The sequence below is a fragment of the Erithacus rubecula genome (genome assembly GCF_903797595.1).
Source record: "Erithacus rubecula genome assembly, contig: scaffold_132_arrow_ctg1, whole genome shotgun sequence".
Classification (NCBI taxonomy): Eukaryota; Metazoa; Chordata; class Aves; order Passeriformes; family Muscicapidae; genus Erithacus; species Erithacus rubecula.
This window is the reverse complement of record NW_027636162.1, coordinates 182,047-200,696: the sequence shown is the minus strand read 5'-3', so window position 1 is coordinate 200,696 and position 18,650 is coordinate 182,047. Positions and strand designations below refer to the sequence as shown.

The window sequence follows — 18,650 nt, the reverse complement described above, 5'->3', positions numbered from 1 at the left end:
TTGGGGAGCATTCCCAGGTGTTTTGGGGTCCCATTCCCGGTTTCTTGGGCTGTCCCTGACCCCGTTCCCCGTGCCAGGTTCCCGGGTTCAAGGAGCTGTGCCTGTGCCCGGGCGCCACAACATCCCCTTGGTGCAGTTCAACACCGAGGTGAAGGCGGCGCCGCCCGTGGGGCCCTGCAGGGCTCCAAGATCACCCAGAGCAACGCCACAGATCTCCTTCACCAAAAAGTGACCCCAAACCTGAAAAAAACCTGCCTGGAATACCTGAAAACTGTCCCAAAACACCCCAAATCCCAGAGCAACGCCCAAAAATCCCAGAGAAACACCACAAAACCACCCCTGAATACCCCAAAACTGCCCCAAAACACCCCAAAATCCCAGAGAAATGCCTCAAAACCACCACTCAATACCACAAAACTGCCCAGAAATGCCCCAAATCCCTTCAGGCTGCCCCAAAATCCTATAGAAACACCACAAAATCCCATAGAAAGCCCCTAAAATCCCTCCAAACCATCCTTAAAATCCCTCCAAACCACTGCTAAATGCTATAGAAACACCCTAAAATCTCTCCAACGCCCCCTCCCAAAATCTCTGAATGCTGCCCCCAAAATCCCAGAATTGCTCAAAACCAGCCCAAAACACAAAAAATCCCAGAAAACTGTCCACATTGAACTGACCTCAAATCCCATGCAAGTACTCCAAAATCCCCCAGAACTGCCCCAAAAATGGTCTTAACCCTGTCCAAAACTTCCACCTGCCCCCACTACCCCGGGTAAATTCAGCTCAGCCCAAATCCTCTATTTTTTCCCCAAATCCTCCCTTTTTTACCCCAAATCTTCCTTTTTTTTCATTCTAGATCTTCCTTTTTTTTTTCCCAAATTCTTTTTTTATCCCAAATCCCCATTTTTTAGCCCCAAAATTCTTCTTTGTATACCCCAAAAGTCCTTTTAAGACCCCAAATTTGCCTTTGCACAGCCCAAATCTTTTGTGCATCCCAAATCCCTTTTCCCACCTCAAAATCTCCTTTTCCCACCCGAAATCCCCTTCTTCCACCCAAGGTCCTTTCCTGTCTACACCAAATCCCTTTTCCCACCCAAAATCCTCAATGCCCACCCCAGATCCCCCTCTCCTCCCTCTAAATCTCATTTTCCATCCCAAAACCTCCTTTTCCTACCCCAAATCCCCTTTTCACGTTTCCCCAGGTGTTTTGGGGGTTTTTGGGGTTTTGGGGTTTTTTTGGGGGGTTTTTGGGGTTTTTCCCAGCATCATACCCAGGGTCTCTGCAGACATTGCACCAGGAGCTGCCCCCACCACAAATGAATCCCAAATCAACCTTAAATCAACCCTAAATGAACCCAGCTGTGCCCTCAGGGCTGGAGTGGTTTGGGGGGGGGAGTTTTGGGTCTGGTGGGTTTGACCCCAAAGCTTGGGGAAGGGAGAGGTCTGATCCTAAAGTTTGGGGGGGTTGACACCCCAGGGTTTGGGATCAGAGGATTTGACCCCAGAATTTGGGGATCAGGGGCATTTAACCCAAATTTTAGGATCAGAGGGCTTGGACACCCCAGATATTTCAAACCCCAGAGGTTAGGAATTGGGGAATTGGACACCCCAAAGTTTGGGGTCTGGGGGGGGGTTTGATCCTAAAAACTGAGGCCATAGGTGTTTTTACACCTCAGGATTTGGGGTTTGGGGAGGTTTGACACCAAATTTGGGGATTTGGAGGATTTAACCCCAGAGTTAGCAGTTGGGGGCTGAGGTGATCCTAAAATTTGTGATCTGGGTGGGGTTTGACACCTCAGGGTTTGGGTTTGGGGGGTTTTTCACCTCAGAATTTGGCGATCAGGGGGGCTGAATCCCAAATTTTAGGATCAGAGGTGTTGGACAGCCCAAATACTTCAAACCCCAATTTTGGGGATTGGGGGGTTTTGACCCCCTCAGTTTGGGGTGAAGGTTGAGATCAAAACAATTCCCTGGAAACATCGGCGAGACCGGGAATGGGAACAGGAACGGGAAGAGGATCAGGATTGGGAATGGGAACGGGATCAGGTTCGGGAACGGGATTGGGAATGGGAATGAAATAGCGATTGGGAATGCAATTGAGTTTGGGAATGGGAACGGAATCAGGATTGGGAAAGGGATCGAGATTGCAAATGGGTTGGGGTCAGAAATGGGAATGAGATCGGGAATAGGAACGGGAATAGAATTGGGAATGGGAATGGCATTGGGATTGAGAATGGGAACAGGAATGGGATGAAGATTGGGAATGGGAACAAGATAGGGATCAGGATTGGAATGGGAATAGGAACGGGATCGGGATCAGGAACAGGACTGGGAATGGAAAGGGGAACAGTAAGAAGATTGAGAATGGGATCAGGAACAGGAACGAGTTAGGGACTGGGAACAGGATTGGGAATGGAAAAAAGTTTGGGAAGGGGAACAGGAATGAGATAGGGATTGGGAACAAGATCGAGGTGTTAAAGCCGTGATATAAATAGGTGCCTTGGTTGGGAAATCTCAAATTGGACAGCCAAAACCAATACAGGCAGGAACAACATTTCCTGGCTGGGAACTGGAATTCCAAACCCTGGCAGTGTGATCCATGCAGGACCATCCAGACTGGGATGATGGGGGCTGGGATCACATGGACTGGGATCCTCCTGACTGGGGCTGCACAGACTGGGACCAGATTGGGATTGTACAAACTGGGAACACACGGACTGGGATTGTACAAACTGGGAACACACGGACTGGGATTGTACAAACTGGGATCAAATGGACCGGGATTGTACAAACTGGGATCAAATGAACCGGGATTGTACAAACTGGGACCATATAGACCGTTCTGGCTGCACCAGGACGATGTGAACCGATGGGGCCCCGCCCCACCCAGGGGTCCCTCCCAGTCCCGTTCGGGAGCGCAGCCAAAACTCCCCGGAGTGAATGCGGAGGTCCCAGAGCGTTCCCGGTGTCGGTCCCAGTCTTGGAGCAATCCTGGAGCGCTCCTGGTGCTGAATCTGATCCTGGTGTTGATCTCAATCCCAGAGCAGTGCTGGTCTTGGTCTCAGTCTCAGTCCTATATGGATACTAGTCTCAGTGATGGTTCTGTTTTCAGTCTTGGTCTCAGTCACAGTCTCGGAGTGGTTCTGGTCCCAGTGCTGGTTCTGGTGCCGGTACTGGTCCCAGAGTGCTCATAGTGCAAGGGGTGGGGGGATGCGGGTCCCCCCGTGGTGGGGGTTGGGCTTCTCGGGCCAGGCCCTGTGAGCTCTGCCGGGGCCCGTGGGGACCGCGTGGGGCCGGCGGCATCGGCGGGGGGACACCGGTTTGGGGGAGCCCCGGGAGAGCCGCGGCTTCCCTGAGTGGGACCCCAGAGAGAGGAGAGCCCCAGAACCCCAAAGCAGGACCCTGAGAGGGGGGGAGGGACCCCTGGGATTGCCAGGACCCCGGTGGGGGTGCTGGGGCTGGTGGGGCGCGATGGCCACAAAGGGGTTTGGGGGTCCCGGTGCCGGGAATGGCTGCTCCCAGTATGAGCCCGGTCACTCCCAGTATGATCCTGGTCACCTCCCCTCGGTGTCTGCAGGATCCCTGTTGCTCCCAGTATGAACCCAGTCACTCCCTATTGTGACACACTTTGGCCCCAGCAGGGTCCCAGTTGCTGCCAGTTCCTCCAACTTTTGTCCAGTGTGTTCCCAGTTCTCCCAGTTGCCACTAGTACAGTCGCAGTCACTACCAGTATGATGCCAGTGGCCCCCAGTGGGATCCCAGCTGCTCCCTGTCAAGGCCAACATGACCCCAGCAGCCTCCAGTATGATCCCTGTGACTCCCTGTCTTTCCCACTGGATCCCAGTCACTCCCATTTCCTCCCAGTTCCTTTCAGCATTGTTCCAGCTGCCCACTGTCCATCCCAGTATGATTTCAGTAACTGTCAGTGTGATCCCAGTATGATCTGAGTCTCCCAGAATAGTTCCAGTTGTTCCCAGCTCCTTCCAGTATGATCCCAGTTGTCCCTAGAATGCTGCCAGTCCCCCACTCACTCCCAGTTGTCCCCAGCATGATCCCAGCTGTTCTCAGTGTGGTCCCAGTCCCCCCAGTATGGTTACAGACACTCCCAGTATATCCCAGTTGCTCAGCATGCTTCTAGTTACCTCCGAATGATTCCAGTCTTTCCCAGTTACTCCCAGTTGCCTCCAGCATGACCCATTTCTGTCAGTTGCCCAAAGTATAGTTCTACTTACTCCCAGTATAATCCCACTTGTGATCTCAGTTCCCTCACCCTATTTCCAGTACCTTCCAGTTGATCCCAGCTGCTCCCAATGTGTCCATGTTTGCCTCCCAACATGAGCTCAGGAGCTCCCAGTAACCCCCAGTCAGGTTCCATTCACACCATTGTAATCCCAGTAGCTCCCAGAATGATCCCAGTATGGCTCCAGTCAGTCCCAGTATGGTCCCAGTCACTTCCAGGAGGATCTCAGACACTTCTGCTACAATCCCAGTCACTCCAGTATGATCCCAGTGATTCCCAGATACTCCCAGTGTTATTCCAGTCATGCCCAGAGTGACTCCCTGTCACTCCCAGTGTGGGTCCAGTTGCTCCCAGTCACCTACAGCATGGCTCCAGTCACAGCCAGCAATTTTCCAGTCACTCCCAGTCTGATTCCAGTATGATGCCAGCCAGTTCCAGTAGGATCCCAGTATGGCCCTGGCACAGGCATAGCTGCTCCCATTATTATCCAATGTGGTTACAGTTGCTCCCATTTACCCCCACTATAGTGTCAGTCTTCCCCAGTATATCCCAGTTGCTGCCAGCATGTTCCCAGTCACTGCCAATTGCCCTGAGTTTGTTCCAGCCTGATCCCAGTTGCTCACAGCCACTCCCAGTCATGCTCAGTGCAGTCCCAGTTGCTGCCAGTATGATCCAGTATGATCCCAGTGTCACTCAGCATGCTTCCAGTAATTCCCAGTCACTCCCAGTGCCAAGAACAGGAGCCTGGGGCAGGCCCATGGCCCCTGCCCGGCCCCAGCAGGAGGGAGGGCTCTGAGCCCAGGGCTGCTGGCAGGATGGGCTGCTGTGGCCAGCTGGGGGCCCTGAGCAATGCCCAAAGCCTTGTGCTCTCTGCAGCTGCCAAGGGCAGCAGCAGGGCTGAAGGGTTCGTGTGGCACAGGCAGCCCGAGCTGTGGAGCCCTCAGGGCCCTGTGGCAGAGGCGCCCTCAGGAACGGCACCGGGACTGGCACCGGCTGTGGGGATTGGTTGTGGCTTTAGATCTTCCCAGAGCAGAGCAGCTGCTGGCTGCTGTAAAGTTGTTTCTTGTGAAGGCACGTCAGGCTCCAAAGGCAAAGAGCCCAAGGCTCTCCAGTCCCTGTTCAATCTCTCTGCCATAAAGTCCCGATGGAAGCAGGAGCAGCTCTCTGCTGCAAGAGGTCGAAGCTGCGGCTGGTGCAGAGTCTCCAGAGGCAGATGCTCCCTAGCCTTTCTTCTTCTGTTCTTCTCTTCTTCATCTTCCTCTTCTTCTTCTCTCACATGCTGGTAGTGGTGATGATGATGGTTGTGGAGGAAGAGAGAGCAACGAGAGAGGAGCAAGAGGGAGCTCTGGCTCCAATACACGGATTTTTATTGACAAACTACCCAGTGAGCCAAAACCAGAAACCTGAAGCATTTCTCCTAAACCTATTAGATTTCTGGTTTTCTAATACGAACATTTACGTCTAAGTTGTGCACGTGGCCTATCTGTTTAATGGGAAGAATATAAAAAAAATTTATTCTACTTTTATTCTGTCAAGAACTGTGCGTTTAAGCTTTCAATGCAGCTTTGTTTTTTTTACATGAGATTCTACTGCTTTTACTTCTTAGGACATTTAAAATATATTTCTACCTTTTTCACACTATGATTTATATTTCTACATCATATCTATGTATCTTAATATTTCTAATTCTTTAAACCTTAGAGATCTATGTCATGTTGGTGTGGCTTAATATAGTTCATTTCTGAAAATGTTTTGAATTTAATTCTTCTATTCTGTTCTCTCTCGGAGGGACTCAAAGAGACTTCTGTGTTACACATTCCAACAACTGGGAATGGGGACAGGCACTGGGAATGGAACTGGGAATGGGGACAGGGACATGGAAACAGGAGTGAAAACAGGAACCGGGAATATGGAAATAATAACTGGGGAGATGATATGGGAAGGGGATTAACAACATAGGACAAGGAATGGAAATGGGAATACAGGAACAGGATTGCCAATGGGAATATGGGAAGGGGACTGGAAATATAGAAATGCAAATATGGGAATGGGAGTAGGACTGGGAATACAAAAAGGGAAAAAGCACATGGAATATTGGACTGGGAATATGTGAACGGCAACCAGGCAGAGAATACAAGACATGGACAGGGAATGAAACCAGGAATGGGATTTGGACTGGGATGGGAGCAGGACAGGAGTGACAGTGGGATGAGATGGGGGCAAGGGGACTGAAGGGTGGAGAGGGGGATCCTGGACAGGGGACAGCAGGAGCCGGGACAGGGGGACATGGGGACAGTGTCAGGGCAGTGCGTCATTGATCAGTTGCACAAGAACCTCAGCCAGGGTCTCCCAGTGCAGCTGGAGCTGCTGGGCCTGGGGTGCCCAATGCCCTGAGCAACCCTCAAGGACTCTTTAAATCCCTGGAATGCAGCTTTCCCCACATCCCCTGGAAGATCCCCCCATGTCCACAAAGACGTTCTTTTGTGTCTTACCAACAGAGATCAGCAGCACCAGGGCTCAGGGGAGCTCTGCCCACCGGGGGTCACTGGGGATCATCCAGCACGGATCCTGCCATGGGGATGGAGCTGCAGCAGCGCACGAAGCTCTTCCCACACTCAGGGCACTTGCAGGGCTTCCCTCAGTGGAGACTCTGTTGGTGTCTGGTCAAGTGAGAGCTCTGTGAGAAGCTCTTCCCACACACAGGACACTTGTAGGGTCTCTCCCCAGTGTGGATGCGCCGGTGGACAGTGAGGGTGGAGTTGTGCTTGAAGCCCTTTCCGCAGTCATGACACTCATAAGGTCTCTCATCCCAGTGAGTACGATAGTGCAGGACAAGACTGCTGCTTCCCTGAAACCTCTTCCTGCATTTATCACACTCATAGGACCTCTCCCCCGTGTGGACGAGCCGGTGGATCATGAGATGTGAGTTGCACTTGAAACTCTTCTTGCAGTCAGGGCAGCAGAATGGCCTCTCATCCCTGTGTATGCGAGAGTGCTTGAGAAGATTGGAGCTGGTGTGAAACCTCTTCCTGCATTTATCACATTCATAAGGCCTCTCCCCCGTGTGGATCCTCTGGTGCTCAGTCAGGTGTGAGCTCACTCTGAATCTCTTCCCACACTCCCCACACTCATAGGGCCGTTCCCCCGTGTGGATTCTCTGGTGTCTGATCAGGTTCGATCTCCTCCTAAAGCCCTTCCCACATTCCGAGCACTTGTGGGTCTTCTCCCCATGGTGAAGCCACTCACGCAGCCCCAGCTCCGAGCTCCGGCCGCCTCCCCGGCCCGGGCTGGCTTTTTCCTGCTGGGATCCCCGGGCTGTGCGTTTGCAGCGCCTCCTGCTGCGGGATCTGCGGGGCTTTTCCTCCCCGTTGCATTCCTGCGCCGTGGAGCCGCTGCAAACGGCCTCTTGCCCGAGGCTGTGCCGCGGGGATTTGTCCTCCCTGCTGTCCGTGCTCAGCTCCTTGTCTGGGGGAGGAAGGACAAGGACAGGATGGGATTTGCCTCCGTGCCAGAGGCAAGGGCAAGGAGATCCCCCCAGGGCTGCGCTGCAGCCGGGGCCGTGCTGGGCTGGGAGATGGAGCAGAACACAGGGGGAAAGGGGCACTGACTTCCTCCTCACCTGCCTGCAGCTCCTGCACCATCGACCTGGTTCTCATGGCCTTCTCCTCCTCAATGCAACCAAAGGTTTGGGAAATCCTGGTTTGGGGGGAAAACAAGGGCTGAGCGCGTTGGGTTTGATGGTGGCGCTGCCCAAGGGCAGCTGGAGCAGTCAGCGCCCCTTTCAGCCTCGGGGGCCCGGAGCCCGCTCAGCACCAACCTCCCGCACCCCTCCAGGCTGCCAGGGGTCCTCCGGCTCCGGGATCGCCCCTCTGAGCTCTCCCCGCTTCGGGACTCGGCTTTGGGCTCCTGCAAATCAAAACATCCCCTGAACCGCAAAATAAAACGCTCCCGGAGCCCCCCATGATGGATTTGGGGCGAGCTCCCACTCCCCGCTCACCTGCGGGTTCTTGGGGCGGCGATTCTGCCGCTCCTGGGGGACGCTGCGGTCCGTGTGGGCGGGAGAAGCGCGTGGTTCCAAATTCGCTCCTCCTTTTCCTGCCGCTCCTCCTGTGTCCCTCCTCTTCCTCCCGCTGCTTCTCTTCCGTCTCTTCCCGTTCCTCCTCTTCCTCCTCCTCCTCCTCTCCCAGCCGTCTCCCAGCGCAGCCAGAGGCGCTGGAACTGGGGTGCCCAACGCCCTGAGCAACCCCCAGGTCCCTCCCAGGACCCCTCAAATCCCTGGATCCGAGCGTCCCCCGCATCCCCTGGAAGATCCCCCCGTGTCTCCAAGCAGGTCGTTATTTAACATCTCTATTTTTACCCTGGTTTTGGGTGTTTGGGAAGGACAAAGAGAAATGCAGAGAAAATCCAGGCCACGGGGAGGGTGTGCAGCCCCCAGCCAGGTGTCTTCCCAACACGGATCAGCAGCACCAGGGCTCAGGGGGGCTCTGCCCACCGGGGGTCCCTGGGGATCATCCAGCGCGGATCCTGCCATGGGGATGGAGCTGCAGCAGGGAACTGTCTTGGATTAAAAGACAGGTGTCTGTTAAGGAGCTCTGGAGCTTCTCTTGAAACAAAAAATGTAAACTCCCTCCCTCTAAATTAATATGACTTGGAAATTGAGGAGCTCTCAGGCAAAGATATGGGATTTAGAATAGCAGTTTTTCACTGAGAAAATGAAAATAAAAGTGTAGTAATATAAAGACCAAAAGACTGGCAAGGTCAGAATGCAACCTGTAACCCTGTTGCTCAGGGTGTTGGTTACAGTCTGAATAATGGTACCTGTAGTTTTCTTGGAGTGACAGATGTGGTTTTGTTGAAGCAATGATTTTGGAGAAGGATGTAGTTACTTTTTTAACATCTAGTGGTGATGAAGATAGGCCTGGTCTTCTTCTGGGAATTTAGTGGGAAAGGCTGCTCTGATGTTTCAAATTTCAGATTTTATTTAGGTAGGAAATCCTTGGCTTTTCTCCTTGGGTGGGGCATCTGCCATAAGGTGTAACTCCTTGTGGGGAGGAGGTCTGAGGATGGGTCATGGAAGAGATAAGGAGCCCTGCTCCACCTGGTTTCAGCAGATGGTGATAGAATGTATACTTCTGCTTGCATCTTGCATTGCAACTTCAGACATGATCTACTCCTTATTCTATTACCATCTGCATCCTACCTTAATTAATACCTTCTTTCAACTCTGCTATATATTTTTATCCACAGTGAAACTTTACACACAGTTCTCACTTAAGATTATGTTTTTCTGTGGTACTCAATGGGTTTCTTTATCTTTCTGCATTACCAACTAAGTGTAACTAGGATTTGAGCAAAAACAATGGTACAGATTGTTTTGCCTTTGCTTGAGGTGGGCCTAATCTAAACAGTCTTAAAATACCTTTTATGTGTCCTACAGGGACTTTATCCCCATCCAGTGTGTGCAAGGCTTCAGACTGGGCAGGACTTGCTTGAGTGATGGACTCTCAGGTGTTGACTATTTAGGTGGCTTTTGCTAAGTTCATTTCTCAATTTTTGGATGTTTCCCTGCCAAGTGCCTTTAGGGTAATTTGAAGTAGTCTGTTGTACAGTTCAACTTTCCTGGCAGCTGGTGTGTGATAAAGGATATGATCTATTTATTCAATATCCTGGTTTTTGGCTGAGGTGTTTCTAAGGCTGTTCTTGAAATGGGTCCTGTTGTCTGATTCGATTCTCTCAGGGGTGCTGTGTCTTTATAGGACTTGCTTTTTTGGGCTTCAGAAGGTGTTTTGAGTACTAGTGTGAGGTACAGTGTAGGTTTCTAATGATCTAGTGGTGGCTTCTACAATTGTGATCACGTAGCACATGCCTTGGGGGGTTTGAGGCAGTGTGATGTAGTTCATTTGCTGGGCTTCTTTATACTTATATTTGTCCCCCATATTAAAGAGGCTTTACTGTTTGGCTTGCTTGATTTTAGCACATGTCTTACAGTTGTGGATAACTTGAGAAATGCACTTTATAGTTAAATGTGATTTTCAGTTTTGTGCCTACTTATAGGTGGCATTTTTGCCTTGATGGCTTGAGACACTATGGGCCTACTGAGCTACAAACAACTCTCCCTTATTTTGCTAATTTGAATGTATTTGTGACATCTCTATTTTTGTAGCTTGATCTACATGCTCCTTGTTTTAGTGTTCTTTATTAGCCTGACTTTTGGGGACGTGGCCGTCTACATGATGGACTTTTACAGAGAGTTTGTCTGAGTGGCAATGTTTTTGCACTCATCAGCAGCCTTAATTGGTTTTCCTTTGTGTTGCTAACTGGCCTTTTTTTACCTTTCTGTCTAACTCCACAGAGCATAGGTTACTATTTATGATTCAGTATAAGGGTAGAGCTTTGGCCAGTTCTCTCTTTCAGCAGTGTCCAGGGCCAGCTGAATGGCTTTGAGTTCAGCAAGTGCACTTGATTCACCTTCTCCTTCAGTAGCTTGTGTGACTCGTCGTGTGGGGCTCCCTGCGGCCACTTTCCACTTCTGGTTCATCTCAACCATGAGACAGAAACTGTCAGTGACAAGAGCACAGCGTGTTTCTTGTGCTGCTAGTTGGTTGTATGGTGGAGCTTTTTAGCCTGGGTTACTTGTTTCTGCTCCTTTTTGTTAGCGAGACTAAAGTTTTTATCTTGTGTCCGGTTTTAAGTGTTTTTAAAATTTCAGGGTGATTTGTGTTTCTAATCCGGCCGTGCTGTGTGATGAGAGCAATCCATGGGCTCCATGTGGTGTGGGTGGCGTGGTGGGTAGAGGAGCCTTTTCATTAAACATCCACCCCAGCACCAGCAGTCAGGGTGCCAGGAGGAGTTGTGCTTTTGTGATAATTTCTTTTGAAGTGGCTTGAACTTTCTTCTTATAGGCAGATAAGATTTTGTTTGGTTGTTTTTGTTTTTGTTTTTTTTTTTTGGTGAGTGTAGTTTGCTTCAGACTTTCTGTAACTTTGACTCTAGAATTCTAGTGTTTGGCCTCGAGTCTCCCCAGGCACCTCTGCTAAAGGCTCCAGGACAAGCCATTGTTCTTGGCTGCAGAGTAAAGCACATTCCTCACCTCTGGTCCCATACTGACTGGGCCAAGGGCACTGCATGAGTGATTTTCTGCTTGGTCTGGGTGAAGATTTGTTGCTGTTCGGGGCCACAGCTGGAATTGTTCTTCTTAGGGTGACCAGGTAGAGAGGGCTCACAATGTGGCTGCACCCAGGAATGCATCCTCTACAAACCTAAGGCCCCTAGGAAAGCTTGTGTTTCCTTCTTGCTGCTTGGTGGAGATATTGTGATGATCTCATTGATCATTTCAGTGGGGATCTGGCTCTGTCCATCTTGCCACTCTACTCCCAGGAACTGGATCTCTCTGCTCTTCTCCATGGGGAAACCTCCTTCCAGCAGAATCTGAATGATCCTCTCTTCTTTCTCAAATACTTTTATTGCCCTGTTCCTCCACATAATGATGTTATTGATGTATTGCAGATGTTTTAGAGCTTTACCCTTCTCCAGTGCAGCCTGGATCAGCTCATGGCAGATGGTGGGGCTGTGTTTCCACCCCTGGGGCAGTCGGTTCCAGGTGTGCTGCATGTCCCTCCAGGTGAAAGTAAACTGAGGCCTGCACTCTGCTTCCAAAGGAATGGAGAAAAATGCATTGACAATGTCAATGGAGCCACTTTGCTGCCTTGGGCTCCAGCTCCTCCTGGAGATCCAGCGTGTCCGGCACGGCAGCGCTCAGCACTGGAGAATCAACAACTGGGAGAGAGAGGGGGTCTAGTGACTGCTGATCAGAATCCAAATTTACTCTGAGCTACAGGTGCTTATATACCACTTTTAGGAAAACTCGTCATTTTTTACTACATTGGTTGGGTTAAACATCACACAGAGAAGCTTACACATTTTGCAACATTTTTATCTGATTCATTCTTCTTTCCTGTCACCAGTCTTGATCCAATCTTCATGGAGTCTTCAAAGCTCTGTTTGCTCTTGCCAAGACATCTTGTTTATCAAGCTGCTTATGCTAATTAAATCCACAGTGCTCTGTCTTAGCTCCCACAGTGGAGTCACTTCATTCAAGGCACAATAGCCTACAGTCAATTTCTATTGTCTGTCAGACTTGCCCACAGGAAAACTGGGGCTGTTGAAGGGTGAGTGGGTTTTGCTGAGCAACCTCTGACTTTCTAGCCAAAATTTTATGGGTGGGGATAATGTTATTTTGATTCATCTGATACTGCTGGCTGTGTGCTCTTGAGTTGTGTCACGATCTGCCCAACCCGATCGGGAGTCGTGGCTGGTTCTTTTATGGATCTCAGAGCGCAAAAGACACAGCAGGGGACAAAACCAGTTTACATTTGCAGAAATGCACTTTATTTAGTGCCAACGAAAATGCAATAGTGGGACAGAGATAGAGAGAGAGAGAGAGAAAGGGGGTTGGGATTATAGCTACCAAGATGGGCAGACGAATCCTCGTGGAGCCAGCCAATAGATGTCTGTTGCCCTCTGGGAAGATCTCGGGGGTCTCCTCTGAGAAAGTCACTTTTATAGTCCTTTCCTAAAGCGAGTGGCTTCTGGCCAAAAGGTGGAAAGATTTATGGACTATTGTATGTGGAGCTCGTTACCCTGAGGAACAGGTGGAAACAAGATACTTCAAGGCACACCAAACCATCTTTGTTATTATGAACACACGCAGGTAGCCCATACCAGACCAGTCCATTGTTCTTCCATCTGTGGGAGCTTTGTTGAGTCAGCGCCCCGTGACTAGTTTTCATGAGAAACCAGTCCTGGTAGGCATCACCTGCTTTTCACAGTCACTTGGCGTTCCTCCCATCCCTGGCCAGCGCAGGCCTCAGGTGAGGGTCGTTGGGCAGAAACAGACGAGAGGCTCACATGGACTCACACAGGGCTCAGCCCAAATGGCTCTGGCAAGGACAACATCTCTCCTGGAGGCACTGGCCCAAGGACCCACAGCCTGCTGCCTTGCAAATCTCCGGGGGAGATCTTGGTTCTCCAAGACATTTTGGGGTGGATTGAGGGAAAACTCACAGAATCCTCAGCAAGCTGAGACAATTCTGGGTGCAGGAGGAGCAAAATGCTGGAGTTGGTGAGCCACATGCCACTCTTGGGGAGCATGACTAAAGGACTGGGTAGCAAAAACAAGGGGGGATTGGCAGCAAATGGCAAGGTTTGACCCATAAGAGGGCCAGTGGAAGGAATGCCTGAAGAGGCAAAGTAGATGAAAGGCAGCATTTATGTTTCTTGGCTCTTTTCCATGTGGTTGGGTAGCTGAAGCCTGTGTCCCTTTGATCTTGCAGGAGGCTCTGCAGATGTTGCTCTCAGGGGGGCCTCCAACACCTCAAGGCCACCCCTTGGCTGATTACCATTACGCAGGTAAGCAAAGCAGAGCTTGTTCCTTCACTCACAGATGCTGCCGTCCCATTAGCTGCCATGTCAGGCATTTACGCTTCAACAGCAACACCTGTACAAGGTCTCATCTTCTCTGGGGGCGGGGAAAGCAGCAGAATCTAGTCCTTCAGCCTGACTTCTTTCCTGTGCTTTTTGCCCTGGGCAATGCCTGCTCTTGCCTTCCTTACTTTCTGAGGGAGCAGACATGTGCACAGGTGAATGATGGATAGCGCCAATTGCCTCTTGGTGGCCAGTGGGATCTACCTCAAGGGGCAAGAAGCATCAATTTACCTGCTGCTTTTATTTGCCAGGCTCTGACAGATGGACACCTGAGGAGAAGGAGTCCTTCCAAAAGGCTTTTCACACCTATGGCAAGGATTTTCATCTCATCCAGAAGCAGGTAAAGCCATAGGACGTTCTTTACACTGGCAGATCATAAGAGGGAAATGTTGCTTATTTCTGATTCCAAATACTGCAATTCAGTCTCACTCTTCTCCTAGATGAAAAATATTGGAATAATAGAGATATGGGGCATCCCTTTTCCTGCGGATGATAATCCTGTGTGAAAGCAGTGATTGTGCCTCTCCAGCCCTTTCCTCCAAGCTCTTTTGGAAGACACAGTTTTATCCTGTCACATTTGTCGCATGCTTGTGCTGCTGCTTCCTCAACATATTGTGCCGGGAGGACTGGAAGGGAAAGAAAAACTGTGCTGGGTGGATTTGTTCTTGATCTGTGCATCACATGTGTTATGCATTACAGAGAATAAGACATGGCTTTGCACGTGGCAGAATGCCTCTTCTACTCCCTATTTATTTCATTCTATGCCCTACTCCACTTACTCCATGCTTTTACTTCCTCCTTTTCCCCATGCTCTACTTCTTCTCCCACCCACACTACAGGATGGCCATTTCACATTCCTTCTTTTTCTTTCCACAACAGATTCCAAGTAAGACTGTGGCACAGTGTGTGGAGTACTACTACTCCTGGAAAAAAGAACATAGACTTGCCCGCACTCTTGCTCAGGTGAGTGGGAAGAAAGTCAAGACAAGCCAGCAGTGTCAAGAAACTGAGAGAAGGGGACAAAACCTGCTGGTAAGCCATGCAAGACGCAGCTCTGCCAGGTTCCGTGCCCTGGGAAGGGCAGAGCAGATGCTGCCATGATCTTCATTGTGCTGCTGCTCTGAAATAGGGAATTCTGGAGCACCCCTTTGACCCAACACAGCAGCACCTTCACCAAAATCGGCTTTGACTCTCTGTAGACTGGTTACTCAGGGGCTGGCACCCTCACTGATGCCAATCAGATCCTTCATTTCCCACCACTTGCTAACATCTCCAATCCTGGCTGCGTTCATGGACATGCTGCAGATTTTAAGGGATCTTTTGCAGCATCCCAGCAGACTCCCCAAAAATGACCTGCCAGTGCTGTGCCTCCGCTCCAACTATTCTTACAGGAAAACTCAATTTTGGTTCACAGAGAGAGAGATCATTTAGGGGAATAGAAACTGGGTAACCATGGGTCTTCACTAATTGGACTCAATTGAAAACCCATTCCATAGGTATTTGTGGAGGAAACATAGGGATAGAGAGATGTTAGGCAGAGAGGTATATTAAAAAAATGTAGATCTGAAGACACCCATGTATTTAACACAGGCCTGTGGGCAGTAGAAAGGAGGTGATTTTTCCTGCAAGGTGCTGTGTTGACACCCCACCAGCACAGCCCACCTCCAAATCCAGGCATTTTCTCAGCTCTTCAGGGTTTGGAGCAATTTCCTTAAGCCAAAAGATTTTTGCGCTGGACGCTCTGATTTCCAGCTTTGTGTAAGGAAGGAAATATTGATGAGGATCCTTTATTTTCCAGAAGGTGCGTGAAGCAAAGAGGAGCCAAAGCCCTCCCAGAAAGGAGCATGGGGAGACAGGCAAGAGAAGGCGCAAGAGGGCCCGCAAGGCGGAGTGTCCCTGCTGCCACCCGGCCCAGCCGCCCCGCTCGGCGGGAGGCCCCTTTCCCTGCGGGCAGTGCCAACGGTGCGCAACTTCTTCCTCTGGCTGCTCACAGCCCGGCCCTGGCACTAAAACACGCTGGCCCTTCCCAAAGGCACCACGGGGCAAGCCCAGGCCACTTGGAGGATGGCCCCTCGCAGCCGTGCTCAACGTGCTTACAGCCCAATTTCAACCCAAACTGCTCACTTAAAGCCCAGCATTCAGACTGGAACCTTGCCGTGCCCCAACAAGGCACAGCTCAAACAAGTAGGAATAGGCACACCAGAGCTTGTTTTGATGCTGCTGGTGGAATTCAAAAGAGATTGAGGCAAAAAGAGAAAGAAATCGCAAGGAACTGAAACAACAAAGATTCGTGGTGCTGAAAAATTCACATAGGTGTCTCAGCCTGGAAAGACAGAGAAATACATAGAGAAATGGAAATCTGGGAGATGGGTTTAATGGTGTGTAATGAATGAACAATGGATGGTTTGTTTCCTATCTTCCAGGGTGTTTGCAACCATGAAGGAAAGGAATGCACACAGGAGAAGACATGGCCCACGGAAGGAAGCAGAGCCTCTGGCTAAGAAGAAAAACCAAATTAGCCCTGCAGCTCTCCAGGCCTAGCAAGAGTTAGCCATCAAGAGGACTAGATCGAAATAGGATGGTTTCCAAAGATTTTAGGCTGCTTTATTCTTCTCTTTAGTTTACTAGATAGGCATTTCTCAATTGATTAGCTAAGATTTGTTAGTATGATTAGAATTTCATTAGTTGTATTAGATGTATTCGTAAATGTAAGAGGTTTGGTGTTGTTGGCTATGCTCCTCCTTTCCTCATTTAGTGTGTGTTAAGACAAAAGCTGTCCTGTTCATTAAACCAAAGTTTGTTCAGTTTTGTCTTTTGTCTGTATGAAATCCTCAAGCAATGGTTGTTCCATTTGTGTGGTGTTACAAACACAGCATTTGCCCCGAGAGAAGAATCTGGGCACGTGCCTCCTCTGGCAGGCCCAGCCCCTTGCTCAGCTGGCGGGACTTACAAAGGTGTGTCCCCATTCCTGCCAATGGAATAATGGTGGGGTTTCATCCTTTGATTCCTGAAAATCTCACCTGGGACTGCAAAGGGAGGCTTTGTTTAATTCAGGCAATTGGGTCTAAATGACTTGGCCTTGTCTCACTATGCTTGCAGGGATAAAAACTGCAGGCTTTAGTCCTTTAACCCAGCAACAAAGCATTCTTGAGTTTTGGTGCACAGATGGACTTGGCCACATCCAAGGACTTTTCTAACATCTCTGATTCTGTAACATTAATAGCCACGTGCACTAAAAAGAAAGCAGTAGTTCAGTTCAGTTTCTCCTGAAAGGACCAGCCTCCCACTCTGGGCCTCGAGCAACCTCCTCATCCGAAGCAAAGCTCGTGTGAACATTACCCTCTCACTTCTCACAGCTTTGGCATCTGCACCAAAGAAGCATCAAACTCGCCCCTTTAGCTGGCCCAGGAAAAGGCATTCCCTGGCCAGGCTTTGGGAGCTGGGGAGCAGGAAGGAGGGGTGGCAAGGCAGGGGCAATTGCCAGGCTGCTTCTGGGACACTGACACAAGCTTGCCCTTGTCTGATAGAGCCAGGCAGCATTTGGAGCCTACAAAGTATCGGCTTTACAGTGGGCCTTGCTACAGCTGCCCCTCCCTTTGCTGCTGTCTGTGTAACAAGCAGCCCAGGAAGGAAGCAAGATTTGCTTTACTTAAGCTCAGGAAGGAAGGCAACCAAACCTGCTGGGTTTTGCCATATCTGGGACATAAGTAGGAAAACTAATGGGAAGACCATTGGTGTGAAATAGGAATTCTGTTACTGTTAGTCTCCTAGAGGAATCCATCAGGCTTTTGAGATGAACATTTGGCTCCTCCAGGGGAGTGGGAAGAAAGACACAGGAATTCTGCATCAACTTTTTGCTAAGGAATTGCTGCTGGCCTGTCCTCATCATTTCACCTGGAAAACAACCTGTTTCTCCAAGTTTCAAGGAATGACTTTTGAACTGAGAGACCAGCTCAGGACCCGAAAGGAGGGAAAACACCAGGCAACATTATTTAGGTACCAGATAATTTAGAAAGAAGCAGCACGAATGCCTCGACTTTGAGAAAAAGCTTTGGAGTTGGTTCTCCACAGAAGAACTTGCAATTTCTTGCTCCTCTCAGAGCCAAAAGAGAGCCAGCAGCACGAGTCCTTCTGCTTCTCCAGTGCAGGCAATGTGCTCTGGGTCCTTTGACAGAGCCAGGCTCCTGCACAGCTGCAGCTGGAGGCACCTTAGTGAGAAGCACAGAGCAAGAGCCCCAGAGCTGCCCCTGCCCTGCTTTGCCCCATCCAGAGGACAGCACAAATGCCCAATGGGAGGATGATGCTCAGAGCAAACTTGCACCAGAAGCAGTAAAATAGGCAAAGGTGGCCCATTGCTGTTTGCGTCCCCTGGGCGCCCTGGGATTCTGCATGGAATGTTGGCTGTGCCCGTAGCAACCGGTGTTGTCTCCTCCTGCTGCGGCCGTTGGTGGAACACTGGTGGAGCAGCAGAGCAGCAGCAGCTGCAGCATCTGCTCCTCAGTGCCCCTGACCACACACCTTCTGGCCTCAGCGCCAGCTCTGGCCTCTGCATCCACATCCTCATCTCCTCGCCAGCCGCCAGGCATCCCCGCAGCACTCTGCCACTCCCCAAGGTAAGGAAATCCCCGTTTGCCCTCAAACCACCAACAGAAAGACAGGAGGCTCCAGCTGCCTGTCCCACCAGCCATGACACCCATGGTCTGTGCTCACTTTCCCCAGAGCAGGATACACATGACAGTGGGCTCCAACTTCTCTAGGAATACTGATGTCTCCAGTTGAAATGCAGACCATTCCCTAGGTGACACTGAGAGGTGTCATGGGGCAATTGCGGATTCTTATCCACTGATGATCCCATTCAAAGTGCTTGGTACCCACTGAAGTCCTAAAACTATGTTGTGCTGACACCAAAACCATCTGCTCCTTACTG

The 18,650-nt window shown here is 50.4% G+C and overlaps 3 protein-coding genes across 3 annotated transcripts in view; all 3 read left to right on the top strand.

The window, feature by feature from the left end:
* LOC306815426 (uncharacterized protein) overlaps positions 1–18,650 on the top strand; it is a 135,125-nt gene that overhangs the window by 29,180 nt on the left and 87,295 nt on the right. The gene's annotated exons all lie outside the window — the stretch shown is intronic.
* LOC306815427 (class I histocompatibility antigen, F10 alpha chain-like) overlaps positions 1–18,650 on the top strand; it is a 235,813-nt gene that overhangs the window by 136,987 nt on the left and 80,176 nt on the right. The window lies entirely within an intron of this gene.
* LOC306815422 (zinc finger protein 541-like) lies at positions 13,562–16,276 on the top strand. The gene is made up of 5 exons (XM_079331984.1): positions 13,562–13,648; positions 13,975–14,063; positions 14,603–14,686; positions 15,522–15,685; positions 16,147–16,276. Exons 1-5 carry the CDS (start codon positions 13,585–13,587, stop codon positions 16,262–16,264), a joined length of 519 nt encoding a protein of 172 aa, XP_079188110.1. The 5' UTR covers positions 13,562–13,584; the 3' UTR covers positions 16,265–16,276.

Excerpts from the sequence above, each read along its gene's own strand:
- LOC306815422 (XM_079331984.1), top strand. The coding sequence starts at position 13,585 with ATGTTGCTCTCAGGGGGGCCTCCAACACCTCAAGGCCACCCCTTGGCT. Across the intron at positions 13,649-13,974 it reads GGCTGATTACCATTACGCAG|GCTCTGACAGATGGACACCT; the intron begins GTAAGCAAAGCA and ends TTTATTTGCCAG. Across the intron at positions 15,686-16,146 it reads CCCTGCGGGCAGTGCCAACG|GGTGTTTGCAACCATGAAGG; the intron begins GTGCGCAACTTC and ends CCTATCTTCCAG.